The 13,790-nt window shown below is 41.1% G+C and overlaps 1 protein-coding gene across 1 annotated transcript in view; it reads right to left on the minus strand.

Annotated features, from left to right (window-relative positions):
- The window catches only part of HSDL2 (hydroxysteroid dehydrogenase like 2), a 184,853-nt gene that overhangs the window by 71,985 nt on the left and 99,078 nt on the right, over nt 1–13,790 (minus strand). The window contains exon 9 of the mRNA XM_069238664.1: nt 11,308–11,451. Within this exon, the coding sequence (XP_069094765.1) occupies nt 11,308–11,451 (144 nt within the window). The remainder of the gene's footprint in view (nt 1–11,307; nt 11,452–13,790) is intronic.

Below are 13,790 nucleotides of genomic sequence, written 5' to 3' on the forward strand. Positions count from 1 at the left end.
GTTTTCGATTGGTGCCAGCGCCTTTCAAATTTTTTCCGTACGCAGCTCAGCAATGTACCAGGGCACCTAAGTGGTATGAACAAAGTTATTACAAGGCTTCCACAGGGTAACTTTAATTTTGTCGAAAGCCAAATTTAGCAGTGAATGATAATCTAAAAGAGCTTTTTCGTTATCAGTTGTTACATGGGAAGGATTCAATTGAAATTCTCGAGAAAAGGAATCTAGTACAATTTTCTGCCTGTGACAAAGTGTCCTTAATTACCCTCTGTGGGTGTGCCGGCCAATTAGACAGAGCAATCTGAAAGCTGGTCACGGCATGATCAGTCCAGATTAGAGGTAAAGGGATATCACAGGTAAAATGAGGAAAGTTTGCAAATATTAAATCTAACATGTGACCTGCAAGATGGGTAGAACTATTAACGCTATGCGAGAGACCAAGTGTCAGTAAATCACCAGTAAGTTGAGCAGAGTCCACATTGAGACAATCGTCACCGTAAAAATTAAAATCACCTAATAACAGGAAATGATCTGAAGCCAGGACATTAAGGGAGAGGTATTCAATAAAACAATGGCTAAAGTCCCTTTTTGGTCTTTCACCATACAAGATAAAGCCTTTACACTGTCACTGACCTGCTTTCAAACGCTGGCTATGAGGGAAAACCCATCCAGAACAGATGCTGGGATGGGGGGGTGAAATTTCCCCTCTGTAACTCGTTTGTCGAGACTTGCAGCAAATCCACCCTGCACGCACCAACAGAACCAGCTGTGGAGCTAGCAGATCCTTGTTCCCTGCATTGCCTCGGGCCACCTTTGTCGCAAATCCCTGCAAAGGTAACCCCAGCTTTGAGCTCGGTGAAACATCACAGCAGGTGCTACCCGACTGCCTTCTGCATCCTCTGCCAGTTTCCAGGCTGAGAGTCATTTCACTTCGAGCCTTCACGGTTCTCACATTCTTCAAGGCCATTAGCCCATAGGACTGCATCCACTTGCGTCTCTTCCAGCCACTGACATCCCTGCTCCTGCTGCTGCCAAAAGCTTGCAGCAAATGCCAGACTTTACTAACAGATGGATGCACTGAGTTGATCCAGCACGCCTCCTTAATCCAGCAAGCCAACCTCCACAAGTAACAACTATTTCCTCTGCCCATATCTGAAGAGAAAATTTCTCCAGGAGCTTCTGAGACCTAATTTTAGGTCCGTAACATCTAAGCTGGCTCCGGTGGCGAGAAAGGCTTGCGACCGGCCGTTTCACATGGCTGCTATCTTGATTTCACTCTTAGTCTTTAAATCTTGATGTTGGCTGGACTTAGAGCCAGTGTATTTGCATAAACTAATCAGGGTCTTTTACAGCCCAAAATGCAGAATGTATTAAGTCTTTAGATTCACACCTTAAACAACTTAAAACAGATTTCTTATATGTATTTGGATTTCGACATTTCAAGCAAAACTGCAAATAAGCTAAGAAAATTACATTAATTACGGCTATCGTTGAAAGTTATGAGTTTAGTTTTTAATTTAGCATTTGACATATCCTGGGAGGAATGTAGAGACATCCTATGCCAGAGACAACTGTGGATTACGAAAATTAAAAATTGACAGGTGATCTGCACACCTGGCTGATTTGTACATCAATAGTCGCCTTACAATATGTCAGTTTTGTTCTGGTTCCTGCTTGAAATCTCAGGTATTCTCTGTACTACTGTTGTGTTAGAATGTAGATGTAGGTATCCTGTCAAACCATACCCAATCAATTGTCTTTTAGGGCAATGGGGATTATATCTCAAAGTAACAATCCTAAACACTTACCTTTTGACGAACCAGTGACATCTTAGATCCAAACATCCTAAATGTGTACCTGGACCCTTTTTCTGAACCTTGAAGTAATTTTAGGATTCACCTACTACCTGATAGCATATATAGGAATTGTCTGTACTGCAGCAGTTCTGAGTCAAATTACACAGTATCTAGCCTGGGTGTTACCCAGCACCCAAGCATTTGTGGTAATCTCCTTCCAAGCCTGGATCGAACTGGATAAGCTTCATCCCAATGGGGTGGTGGACTGTGAAAAGGCTATATAAGGAGTGGGATCTTGGCCTTTGTCATTACCACTGCTGCAGAATTTGAGGGCCTTAAACTATTTGAAAAACGTGTAAGGTTTAGTCAGTAGCTTAATCCTCTTCAAATGCATAGAGATTAACATATCTCGCTATCTCCTAATCCTGGAAAATTAATTGTCTGCTGTGCTCCAGATGTTGCCTACAAAGTTAAGTTAATGTTTTGATGTTCAAATTCAAATGAGTCAACTATAGATCTGAAAATGTTTAAACCTTGGGCTATGGCCTTGGCTGCAAGGCCTAGTATGTCCCCAATGTGAGAAACTCCCCTGAGGGCCCCCCTTCTGGACTGAAGAAGGAGCTGACATTTTGCTTCCAAATTTTTTTCTGGTAGCAATGATGTAGACGGAGTGACGATAGATACAGATTCCTCATTCTTTGATCTGGAAAACTGAGGCAGCCTAAACAGGTCTTTCCTCAACTTTGCAGTAGATGCCTATGTTAAGGAATTATTGAATCCAAAAGGAACAGAGCAGATGGGGAAAAATGGGTTGCCAACTCAGAGTGATTCTGCGCAGGCTCTAGGAGAGTCTAAGGTGAAACCAATGATACAAATTAGGCATCTCTACCTGTGTTTTCCTTCACACTTCATATTAGAGGGGGTCTGGATAGTATACAGCCCTTTACACCGTAGAAAATTACCACACACGCCTTTCTCATTCAGTTAAGAACCACACAGCCTTTTTTTGGTTCATTACCATGCGGTTAGAAAAGGGGGACTGAAGGTTTATCAGACGGGCAAGGGTTCAAGTTGGTACGGGTCTTTAGGGTTTTGGGGTGGGAAAAGGTATGGGGTAAAAAGTGTTTTTATGGTTCAGGACTGGGTAAGGATACAGTGTAGGAAGGTTTATTTTATGCTAGTAACGGCATATTAAAGTTGGGTAAACAATGGGTAAATGTGAAGATATAGCAGACAGGTAAAAAATCTCTCTCTCTCTCCTCTTTCTTGTCTTGTGTGCCATTGCCTCATATTCCATCTCGAGGAGTCCTAGCCTCTGAAAGGACTACAATGTTCTCTATTTGAGAGGTCTGAATTTCATGGCGCTCTAATGGTTTCAACTGGGTTTCCATCTTCCTTATTCATATTTCTCTCACTTGGAAAAAAAACGTAAACAACAGTATCCAACACACAATTAAGAACAGAAAAACACTACAGAAAAAAAATCTTTAAAGAACAAGCATTGGCAAAGCCAATATGTTTCGACTTTGTTTTTTTTTTGCATTCTAACTTGCTATGTAAATGGATTATAAATATTAGAAAAAGGTTAAAATAATGTTTGTTTTAAATTTGATAAACCTTCAATAGTTGTTTTTGTTGTGGTGTATGTTGAATTAATAAACAACAAGCTATTAACGGTTTATCAAATTTAAAACAAACATTATTATAACCTTTTTCTAATATTTTCATCCAGTTAGTAAGCTAGAATGCAACAGAAAAACCAAGGCGAAACCTATTGGCTTTGCCAAGGCGTGTGCCGCTCCCTTCCAGCATGCAGCTGCCCAAGGTTGAATGATTCAGATAGTCTCATGCATTGTAGGCTGTGACCCATTTCCCCCCGCCTCAGTTCCAGGAATGATCTTTTCCTAGTCCCTGGACACAGCCAGATGCTAGCGTTATAAACCAGTGCTATTTTCAATTCTGCTGCAGAAGGTGATGTTGCTATCCCTATGGCTGCAGTCACCCAGTTGAGAAAAGACCAGTGGGAAAGTCAAAGTCTTATTCCCTTTTACACATACAAACGTTTTGGAACACAAGTACAAGTGAGCTGTGGTGGTTCAATTCACTAATGCAGCCACCCAGGGTGTGCTTGACCTTATGCTCGTCGGTTCAAATCCCAGCGGATCCTCTCAGCATTTCATACTTTAGAGCTTGATAAAAATGAATATCTTTGGTTAACAATAAACATCTGTTATTTCAGTGTCAGGATTCTTTTCAGAGTAAATGTGCATTTCACAAATACGTTCTGTCATTCAGCCTGTGCTCAGCTGAAGTGTTCTACAAAATGAGATGTTATTACAGTTCATTCAGAGCTTTTGAGGCTGACCTTGCCCGTTGAACTTTAAAAAGCTGGTCAAACAAGGACGAGGATTGGAGAAGAGAAGTCTCTTAAACAGTTAATTAGGGCATCTGTGTTTGAGTCGGTCTCAGCTTCTCCTTTCCCATTCAAATAGGTCCATCCAGAGCAGCAGAACAAGGCACAACACAAGGCCCTCATCAAGTGAGGCTCAGGGGAAGATCCTTCCTCTCAAGTACAATGACCTGAATTAGGAGGACCAGGAATGTGGTTGAGTGCCACGAGAGTCTCGCACAGCAGTCAGCCAATTATTTTGCTTTTAATTGGACTGACCTCTGGGCTAGTTTTCAGGCAGTAACACATTAAATATGAAAGGGAGCCTTGCTATTTGTTTACGGTTGGATATGGCTTTGCCATTAATTAATATTTGGTTTCACCTTTAAAGACCCTGCTTGGATTACTCATAGTAGAGAAACTGCCTAGATCAGAATAAGAAATTAATATATAAATAATCCCTATATTTGTTCCACTCAAAGATTCCTGAATGTGTACCTGAGCACTGGAGAGTTGCATTCGGCTCTGATTTGAACTTCTGCTTCCAGACATGTGCTCCAAAACTGATACTGCCCGTTTCCTTCCTTGGGATCAACATACATATTGTGGCCAATTTAAAAAAACAGACTTTCCTGCTGGGCAGACTTTCTGCAAGAGGCACCAGTTCCGAGGAGTTGAGAAGACCCTGCCTATGTGTGGTTGTTCTTCCTGGAAGGACCTTTCCATTGGGGTCCAGGATGCAATGGAGCCTGACAAGAGTCTGTACAAAGAGCGAGCTTATCATGCACAGTGCTAAAGGGAGCTAAGGTCAGTAAACTAGAAGCAGTGCTATAAGTGTAAATATGGAAGTACAAGTACTTACTCTTTAGAGTACCTCTTTGCTTCTGAGAAGTGCTGGTACTCTAACAATGAATATACTGCAGCAGTGCAGGTACTTAGTACCCGTCCATTTAAAGCACTGACTAGAAGAAAATAAATTGTGCTAGTAATTTCTGCATTTCTTCCCTCACACACGCACACAGTGATTGCGATGATCTCCAAGCTGATTTCCAACTGTTGAGCTAGCACAGTCCCACAGCTACACAATGCATTTGCACCCATAAGAACCGCCTCACAAGTACAGCACATTGCAGTACTAGCGAATATCGGTCCAAGGTTTGGGCAATGAAGAGGTTAGTGGCAGGCTGTAAATACTGAGGGAGTGGTTTATGTCGAATGTACGTAGAAAAAATAAGGGTGTGTGGCGCGACCCTAGATAGTAATTTGAGATTCTTTAGGGAGGGTGTTCAGAAAATTGTGGTGGAATGTGATAGGGGAGTAGGAATTAGTTACAGAAGCCGGTGTTGGTGAGTTTACATTGAAAAACTGCTAGTACGGTAGACCGGCTGTAGAAAGCGTTGTTTGGATATTTGCAGGTGTTCTGATGGAAAGACTAATTATGGCGAGGGGTTATTTTTCCTATATGAAGGAAAGTGTGGGTTGGGCTGAGGGGCAAATACAATGAGACAGCCCTGCAAACATTCAACTGTAGCAATGCATTTCCAAGTGCAAGGGATAGACAACCCAGAAAGCAGGATGCGATCAAAGGGCGGGAAAAGAATTGCAGAGATGAGGGAAAGTCTTGTGGATGCAAGAAAATAGAGAAAGCATGTGTGGTTATGTGAGAGAAAGAAAGGCTGTTGTGTAGTGATGAGTCGGGGGACTGCCCTGCGAATTGGGCAGGGTGAATCATCTCTGCTGTGGGAAGAAACTGTAGGAACTGGGCAGGGAGAGAGATTTCGGCAGGGAGCGGGTACAGAAGTAGCTGAAAGCACATCACTGCAGAGGAAGGGAGGTGGCAGAGGGAAGGCAGAAGGCCTGAGGCAAGGGTGCGTCTCTGGCACCGAGGCAGGCACCCTAGCGGACCTTCTCATTGTGTGCAAATTAGCACAGAGTTTGAGGAAACAAGCACTGGACACCAGAACTCCTCACTCATGGAAATGGGGAGGAGGGACGACTGAGCATACATCCTTCCTGACTGTGAGAACAGAGCGGGGCTAGGCACACTGTCTTCTTCGCGCGCTGGTCCTTCTGGGTGTCAACAGCAGCTTCTCCCCTCATCTTTCACAGGCACTGCATGCGCGCTGTCTCTGTGCTGCGATTGTCCAGTAGCGAGCACAAGGGCGGCTCGGATGCACAGATGAATTATTAATCGTTGTAGCGGGAGGAGGAACCGCAAACCTCACTAGCTCACTTTGAAAGGCCTTGCTCCTTTAATGTGCTATGCAGAACACACCTGTCAGTGGTGTGGGAGGAGCAGCGTCTGAGTGAGGAGAGGGTTCTGTCACCTGTGTGAGTGAGGGGAGATCTAAGGTTCCTGTTGTGGTCCAGACACGACTTAGTAGAGGGATCCACCCACATTACCCTTGTGGAGGCACTTGCACCAGTAGAGAAGGAGACACTTGTTACAAGCTGCGGGGAGATCTCACCCTCTTGCTGTGGGGGGCACCTGCCTAGCCTGGCGAGGTGGAATCTAACAAGCACAGAGTGTTAGACATGACTCCTCAACTGTCATGTGACTTTAGTTCTTTCGGTTGGAGAAATTTGTACTATTGTGGGAAGCCCTGACTCAAACTACAGAGTGACCTGACATTTCTAGTGCGTGGTCGTCTTCTCTGCGCATGAGTATGGCATTCTGTGGTGGTGAGAACAGACCCAGCTCGCTGGCTGTGGAGTGATGTGTAATATTTGTTGGTAAGTTGGGACAAGACTCGTTGTGGTGTGGAGCGGCATTACTTTTTTTTTGGTCAGCAACCTGATTTGTCCAGTGGAAGGATACAGTTTATGAAGTCTTGTTAGCTTTTCATAGAAGGGCCACAGTTCTCTCGCAGAAAGGCCCGTCCCATAATATGATGAAAGTTAGGTCGACATGCGGCAAAAAAGAAAGAAGACGGCAGCAAAGAAAGAAGACAGCATGCAGTAAGAAAACAAGCACCTACAGCGTTGCATTCAGAGGAAGGACACTGGCCAGTGTCCAATGGCAAGTGGCTGGAGGGCGGACTTGGTCCCGATGCAATACGCTGGCATGGACGGCAAAGAAAAGACCAGGAAGTGAAGCAGACAATGTGCAGATGATGTGCTGGCCAATCAGAAGCACGTAAATGTGAGCGACGTTTGACCAAGCCAATGGTAAGTTCAGGTAAGTAAGGGGAGGTTTCTAAGCCCCTTTTAAGTTATTTTTAAGATTTTTTTTTTTTTTTTAATTCAACAATAGATTTCAGAAGTACAGCACACAAACCTGTGTGTGCAGGCGACCCCTAAAAAAAGAGCAATCTCTTAACAAATATAAGATCCAAATAAGACACAAAAGTCTGAAAATGTCACTTTGGCTGCTGCAGGGGTGCAGAAAGTTTGAGTTACAAGTTTTAAAATACATGGTTTATAGTACATATTTTTTTTTAAATGTGTAGTATCCAAGTGGAGCCAGGGGAACATTCCAACTGAAACAGCTAATCAAGATTGCATAAATGGGACTACTGAAAAACATGGGTTTCTAATTGGAAAGGAAAATTATCAACACCAAAGGCCTTTTCAAAATGCTTTTTCAACAAAGCCTGCCGAATTGTACATCAAATATGAATAGATATAAATGGCATATTGCTTGAAGTTCCATGTGAAATAGAACATGTGGGTCTCTTGCAAGTGATGACAACCAGTGTTTCGAAGGGCTTATTGCACCAGTACAGTGGACACACTAAGGCCCAACACAGAGTGTGGTATTTAAACACAATTAAACTAATTTGCGATTCCCTGGATATTCTGCATATTATACAGTGGGAATATTCTACTTGGGCTTTCTCCAGGTCCCTAAATAGTATGGTGTGCAGCATTCAAACCAGAGTTCTTGGCCTAGCCAGGGGCATAAGATGGAAAACATTACCAAGAGAAAATAAGAGAAGACTTATGTATTTTGCCAATGGCTAGTGGAAAAACCTTTAGATTGTGGATTTCTGTGTTGTGTAAAGCACACTGGAACCCAAAAGGTAACCTAGCATTAACCTGAAGATTAAACAAACAATCCTGGTAATGAGCGACATACGTTAGTACCTAAACGAGGCAACCTTGCACGAACATTTTTTCTTGAATTAGACCAAAAGCATTTTTAATCCTTGGGGGAGAATATTCCACAGTTTGGAACCATGTGGCAGTGAGATCTGCCTGCTATTCTAGCTTTTTGTTTAGGAATTTGTAGGAGGTTTAATGAACAGTATTTTCTTAGCACTTGCTACAGTGTCACACAAACGACCTTTAAAATTATCCTAGTAGGAACTGGCACCTTGTTTACTTCTGTTAGGTTTTGATATGTGTTTCCTTGGTGAGGATTGCAATAATATGCATGCTGCTTCACTTTGAACTATCTGGAGACACCGTAGGACATAATTTGGGAATCCCTGATGCATGAAGTTTCCATAATCCAGATGTGACATTGTCAGAGCATGGTTCTAGAAGCCTCTTTCAGTCAACCTGCCAAAAGATGTCCCTCAAATGTTACAGGGTATTTCTGAGGAACCAAAAGACTGATAAAATGAAATGAGTGAAGAACCATGCCCACTCATCGAGACAAAAGAGCAATACGGCTGTGGTGTGGCAAATATGAAAATAACTGATTTGCCCAGGACCATAAGAATATTGGGGCCTCAGGCCTTGGGATACACATACCCCTTTTGTTGAATCAAAAGGCACAAAAGGAGAAAGATGATCCATTTTTGTTTGTGAGATTTCAATAATGGATGCAAATTGAAGATGATAAAAACTGTAAGAATAATATGTAGGATATGGCAATCGTACATTCTCTCCAAATAGGATAGGGAGAAGAGGCGTGTCTGCACAAGAAATTCTCAATCTCAAAGAGCTTATTAGTGAACGTCCCACAATAAAATAATCACAGCATATATTTAGCTCTTGGTGGGGAGTAATGTGTTAATGGTGCACCTCTGGTAGGAAATTACCTGGGGGAAAGTTGTGCATGATAAATTTTTTGCAAGAGGATGGAGACATTAAGGCTGGATTTGTGAAGACATCAAATACTAAGACTCAAACAAAGTCTTAAGAGTAGTAGGAAATCATTTCCTCTGTAACTTATTATAAGTAGTGTGTTTTTGTCATTCAAGTGGAGGGGGTTTATGAAATGCAACCACAGCCAGCGGAGCAGCACAAACCAAAGCAGAAAAATATCAAGTAACAGAGGAAGGAGTGAATTATATATTAGAGGTCACCTGAATACACTACAGTTTACAGATTTAAGCGATGGACTAAGTAGGTACATTCTAAAGAGGTAGGTCTTCAAAGGCTTTGCTGAGGACAAGGAGGTTTAGGCTTGGTATTAGAGTTATTTTCTTCTCAGTTAGTGGACCATCCACAGGCAGCTTTATCGTCGGCCTTATGAAATGGAGCCCACCTCCAATCGCAGTTTGCTGTATAGTTAATAGCTGTTCACTGTGTTCACTGTTTTCCAAGGGATGTACCCAATTGGAAACATAGTACTCAGTGCAAAATTCAAAGAGGTTGACATGGAAAGAAGCTAAGTGATCCAGTTGTTTGCCCAAGATACCAAATGGGCTGCAAAATGGAGGACTACTGGAAATGGACATAAGGTGGTTTTGAGAGACCAGCTAACAAGGCATAACATCTAACTATCTATACATTAGTAAGATAGGAGGACAGATTAACATTTCAAATGTCCTACATAGTGATGGCTGGTTTGGTTTTCTAAAAGCAGCAGAAGATTTAGCAGCGGGAATAACACATATGCACAGTGACCTGGAATGCAGGAGGTGTCAATTTTCTAAAAGGTTATGTTCGAGTGGCAAGTGAGTAAATTCTTTTTACCTACACTATAGATCAGAACTGCACTACGATAATGCCACCCAGGATCTCAATGCAGATTAGGATGCTTTGCAACCCAGCCAGCTATATAAATGCCATGAAAAAGTACATTATATATATTATATACATTATATTAACATTTGCATACGTTCAAAACGTTGAAGAGCCTTTCCTATTAGCAGGTCAACATGGCCAGTTCCAAAATGTTTTTAATATAGGTCATCTGTAGGGAGCGTCAAACTGCAGTAAGGGAGAATTTGTGAAAAAGACTAAGCAGAAAAAGTTGAAGGAAGAGCCAAACTGGTTTACCTTTTCTCTTTACCTTTTTTGGCATGAATATTAATTGAATAAGGGGAGAACAGTGCCTGGAACAAGCATGAAGAGGGGAACCAAAGAAACATAGAACTATGAGCAAAACCCAAACCACATTAAGGAGAGAATTGGTTTGTTGATTGAATAATATTGTTGAAAAGTGGAACTTCAATTGAAAAAATATACACTTTAATCATCATAATAAATACACCAGATCAGTACAAACTGGTGTACTGTAAAATGTAATTTAATGTCAATCAATATTTAGGTATGCAGCGCATTTAGGAATTGACAGAAATCTGATATTCTGTATCACTGTCTGTATACGAAAGTCAGAGGAATCAGCAATAGGGTAAAGCGCAAATGATGACCGCACACCAAATTGACCCTTAGTTATTTACACTTACACATAACTGAATACTGGTATTTGTGTCAAAGTGAATTTTTTTTCTCAATCAGATATCATTCTCATCTGCTTTTACCTACAACAACCATGCTTCCATGTTATCCGTAAGGATATGTTGAGGCCTGTGGACCTCAAAATATCCTTGTCAAGAAGGCACATTCATTTATTAGTGTGCTGACTGCAGCTGTGTACATATTTATTGCATTGGTCAAGGTCTGAACTCAGGAAAATATTTTTAGAACATAAATAGGAATTTACAGAAATCCAATCTTGGAGAGAAGTGGAGCCTTTCCAGACACATAAATGCATAAAATAATTGAAACAATAAATCACATCATACAAAATATATTCCTATGGTTGAATGACTTTGCCTTGAGATTCAAGTGTACCAAATGATCAGAAATTCGAAATTGTTGTTTCTTTCATAACAGCAGTAAGCACCAGCAAAGAGATAACAAAGCCTGTTAATTTTCAGCCACTCTATTCACAATTATTGTTATTCAGAAAAGTGTAGCGGTAATCAAGACAACAGTGGTTCTTACCAGAGATCTCAAACTGGTAAATGCCTTGTGTGGACTTTACTACTTCTTCATTGAGGGAGGTCTGAATTAACTTAAACGTTTCTGCAATGGGTGTTGAACCTTTGGAAGCCTGGGTCTTGCCTCCTTTGAATGCAGCAGAACCGCCTGTTAAAGACAGAAGAGTTTATCATTTTGTGTGGTTATTATATTTATTTTGTTACCATATTTATGCAACGTGGACCAAGCTACGCAGGGGATGGAGAGCTTTATAACAAATATGAACTACAATAAAAAAGGTGAGAATAAACTTACTCCAACTGAGAATAGTCAACAATAATAGGAAGAGCAGTACTGTTTTAAGAGGGAGCTGGAGTAAAGGTCTCAGTGAAGGGAAAACGTTAGAGTTTCGTAAGCATTTCAGGCTCGTAAACTATGTTTACCAACCCATACCAAATAAAAATTAGGGAGGACTGTTAAAGGGCATTCCCTCCTCTGTGGGATTCAGTATGGTTTGCAACTCTAGTTGCAAACCCTTGATCAGTCACTGACACCTAAAGGGAGGCGGCAACTTGGGCAAAGGGGAAGGTGTCCCCTTGGACACTTATTCCTATGTGAGGAGACTCTGGAGGAGTAGACAGTGGTCCAGGGATAACTAACTGGTCCTTCCAAGCTTTGTCTTAGCAAGAAACTTTTTTTTTTTTCTAAATGGCTGTGAGAATGCAACACAGCGATGGTGGGCTGTTGTTCTTCGCAGGGCGTTCTTTTTTGTAGCCATTCACAGGAGGCCGCAACTAACCAACTGTCCAAATAATGTTCTTTCAGCAAGTTGTTCTCAAGTGATCCCTCTGACTAGCAATTTTACGATACAACCAGTTATTAGACAGGTCGCAACACAAAAATAAACATTGGTCAAAAAAGGTGGTGCGTACTTTGCAACTGCTTTTTGCGACCAGTCTTTTAGGATATCTGGCTCTTTATCACTTGTACATATAGTATTGTTCCAAAAGAGTTCCATATACTTTTTTAACTGAATCGTTAGAAAGTGTAAGAAGCTGAACCCATGCCCCCTCTTTCTGAACCAGCCTACTTTAAGTCATGTACATATCTGCCTGGATTTCTACTAATTGCCCTCATTTCACTCTGAAAAATCACAACATCTCCTGCAGTGAAAGTCATACCTACAACCTAAACAATGCCAAACTGCCTCCATTTTATCTGTTAACCCCACTAACCATCTGCCTGAACTCACATACCTTCCCCACTAACTAATGATCACACCTAATATTAATTTAAATCACCACAAAGTAAATGGAGTAAATGTTTGGGCTGCTTTTCTTGACAGCATAAGAAAAATCCCAATGACTACTGCATTAAGCACTAACCTAGGGTTCTGGAGCAGCACGCGGCCAAGTAAAGAACCTCAATGCCTCATTATGAGTAGTACAATCTATGTAAATGTAATTGTTTGTTATTTAGAAGATGAGTAAAAGAAACCATATATAAATGCAATTACAATACAATAGAATATCTCTGGTATAGTATTTTAGACGTTAGGCTGAAATAGGTCTGTCCACATGAAAGAAATGTTTCATTGCATCTATATTCTTTAGCAAGGATATCAAATCCGGTTCATTAAACGTTGACTGTTCAGGCACACGCATCCTTTCAGTATAATGGGAGAGGGATAAATAAGTTATTTAGGTTTACCGTATTATAGTCATCATTTTTCCTGGGAAAAGTTTGGTAATGGTTTTCATGAGTGATAATGAACTTTTGTTTTTTCCTGAAGAAATGGGATTCATGAAGGTGTTTGTCTGTTTAAGCAAGCGTTGATGCATGGTTTAGGCCTTCCTTTGCCTAGACTTTAAAGGATTCTTCCATGGCTGTATTAGAGGTCTGTGAGTTAGTTGATTTTTTTGTGCCATCACTGAATCAGGAGTATAAAAAAATAAAAATAAAAAAACGTTCTATTGCTTTTTTCAGGATCTCGTGGCTTTCTTTTTCTGGAATTCAGAATTTTGTTTTGTCTTTCTAAGGCACTGCTATGCATTAACTAATCTGGGGTAAAAATATGTCGTGCTTTCACTCCAGAGCCACCTCATGGCCATGGGAGTCTTAGAGGTAAAAATAGTTTTTCGTGTACTACCCACTGAAAGACGATTGCTTCGTGTACAGTGTTTATTCCTAGTTCATGAAAACCACCAAACATAGTCTTAAAAACTCCATAGCTGCTCATTGTATACATCATTTAATGCTAAACCAATTTAGTCAGCACATACTTGCACTCCTACCTCAATCACAAATGTTGCCCTTTTTGTTAGATGGCAATTGTAATGGTACCAGAAAGATCACATTTAGAATAAACATAGTTAATTATTTATCAAAAACAAGTGAAAACATTCTAATCTGCTGTATAATCACTAATACTCTTGGAAGATAATATTGTCTCCATAGTTGACCACAACCGCAGAATTCTAAATGCTTAACTCTGCCTCTGAAGAGTG

The sequence above is a fragment of the Pleurodeles waltl genome, chromosome 1_2, assembly GCF_031143425.1.
Source record: "Pleurodeles waltl isolate 20211129_DDA chromosome 1_2, aPleWal1.hap1.20221129, whole genome shotgun sequence".
NCBI classification, from domain to species: domain Eukaryota; kingdom Metazoa; phylum Chordata; class Amphibia; order Caudata; family Salamandridae; genus Pleurodeles; species Pleurodeles waltl.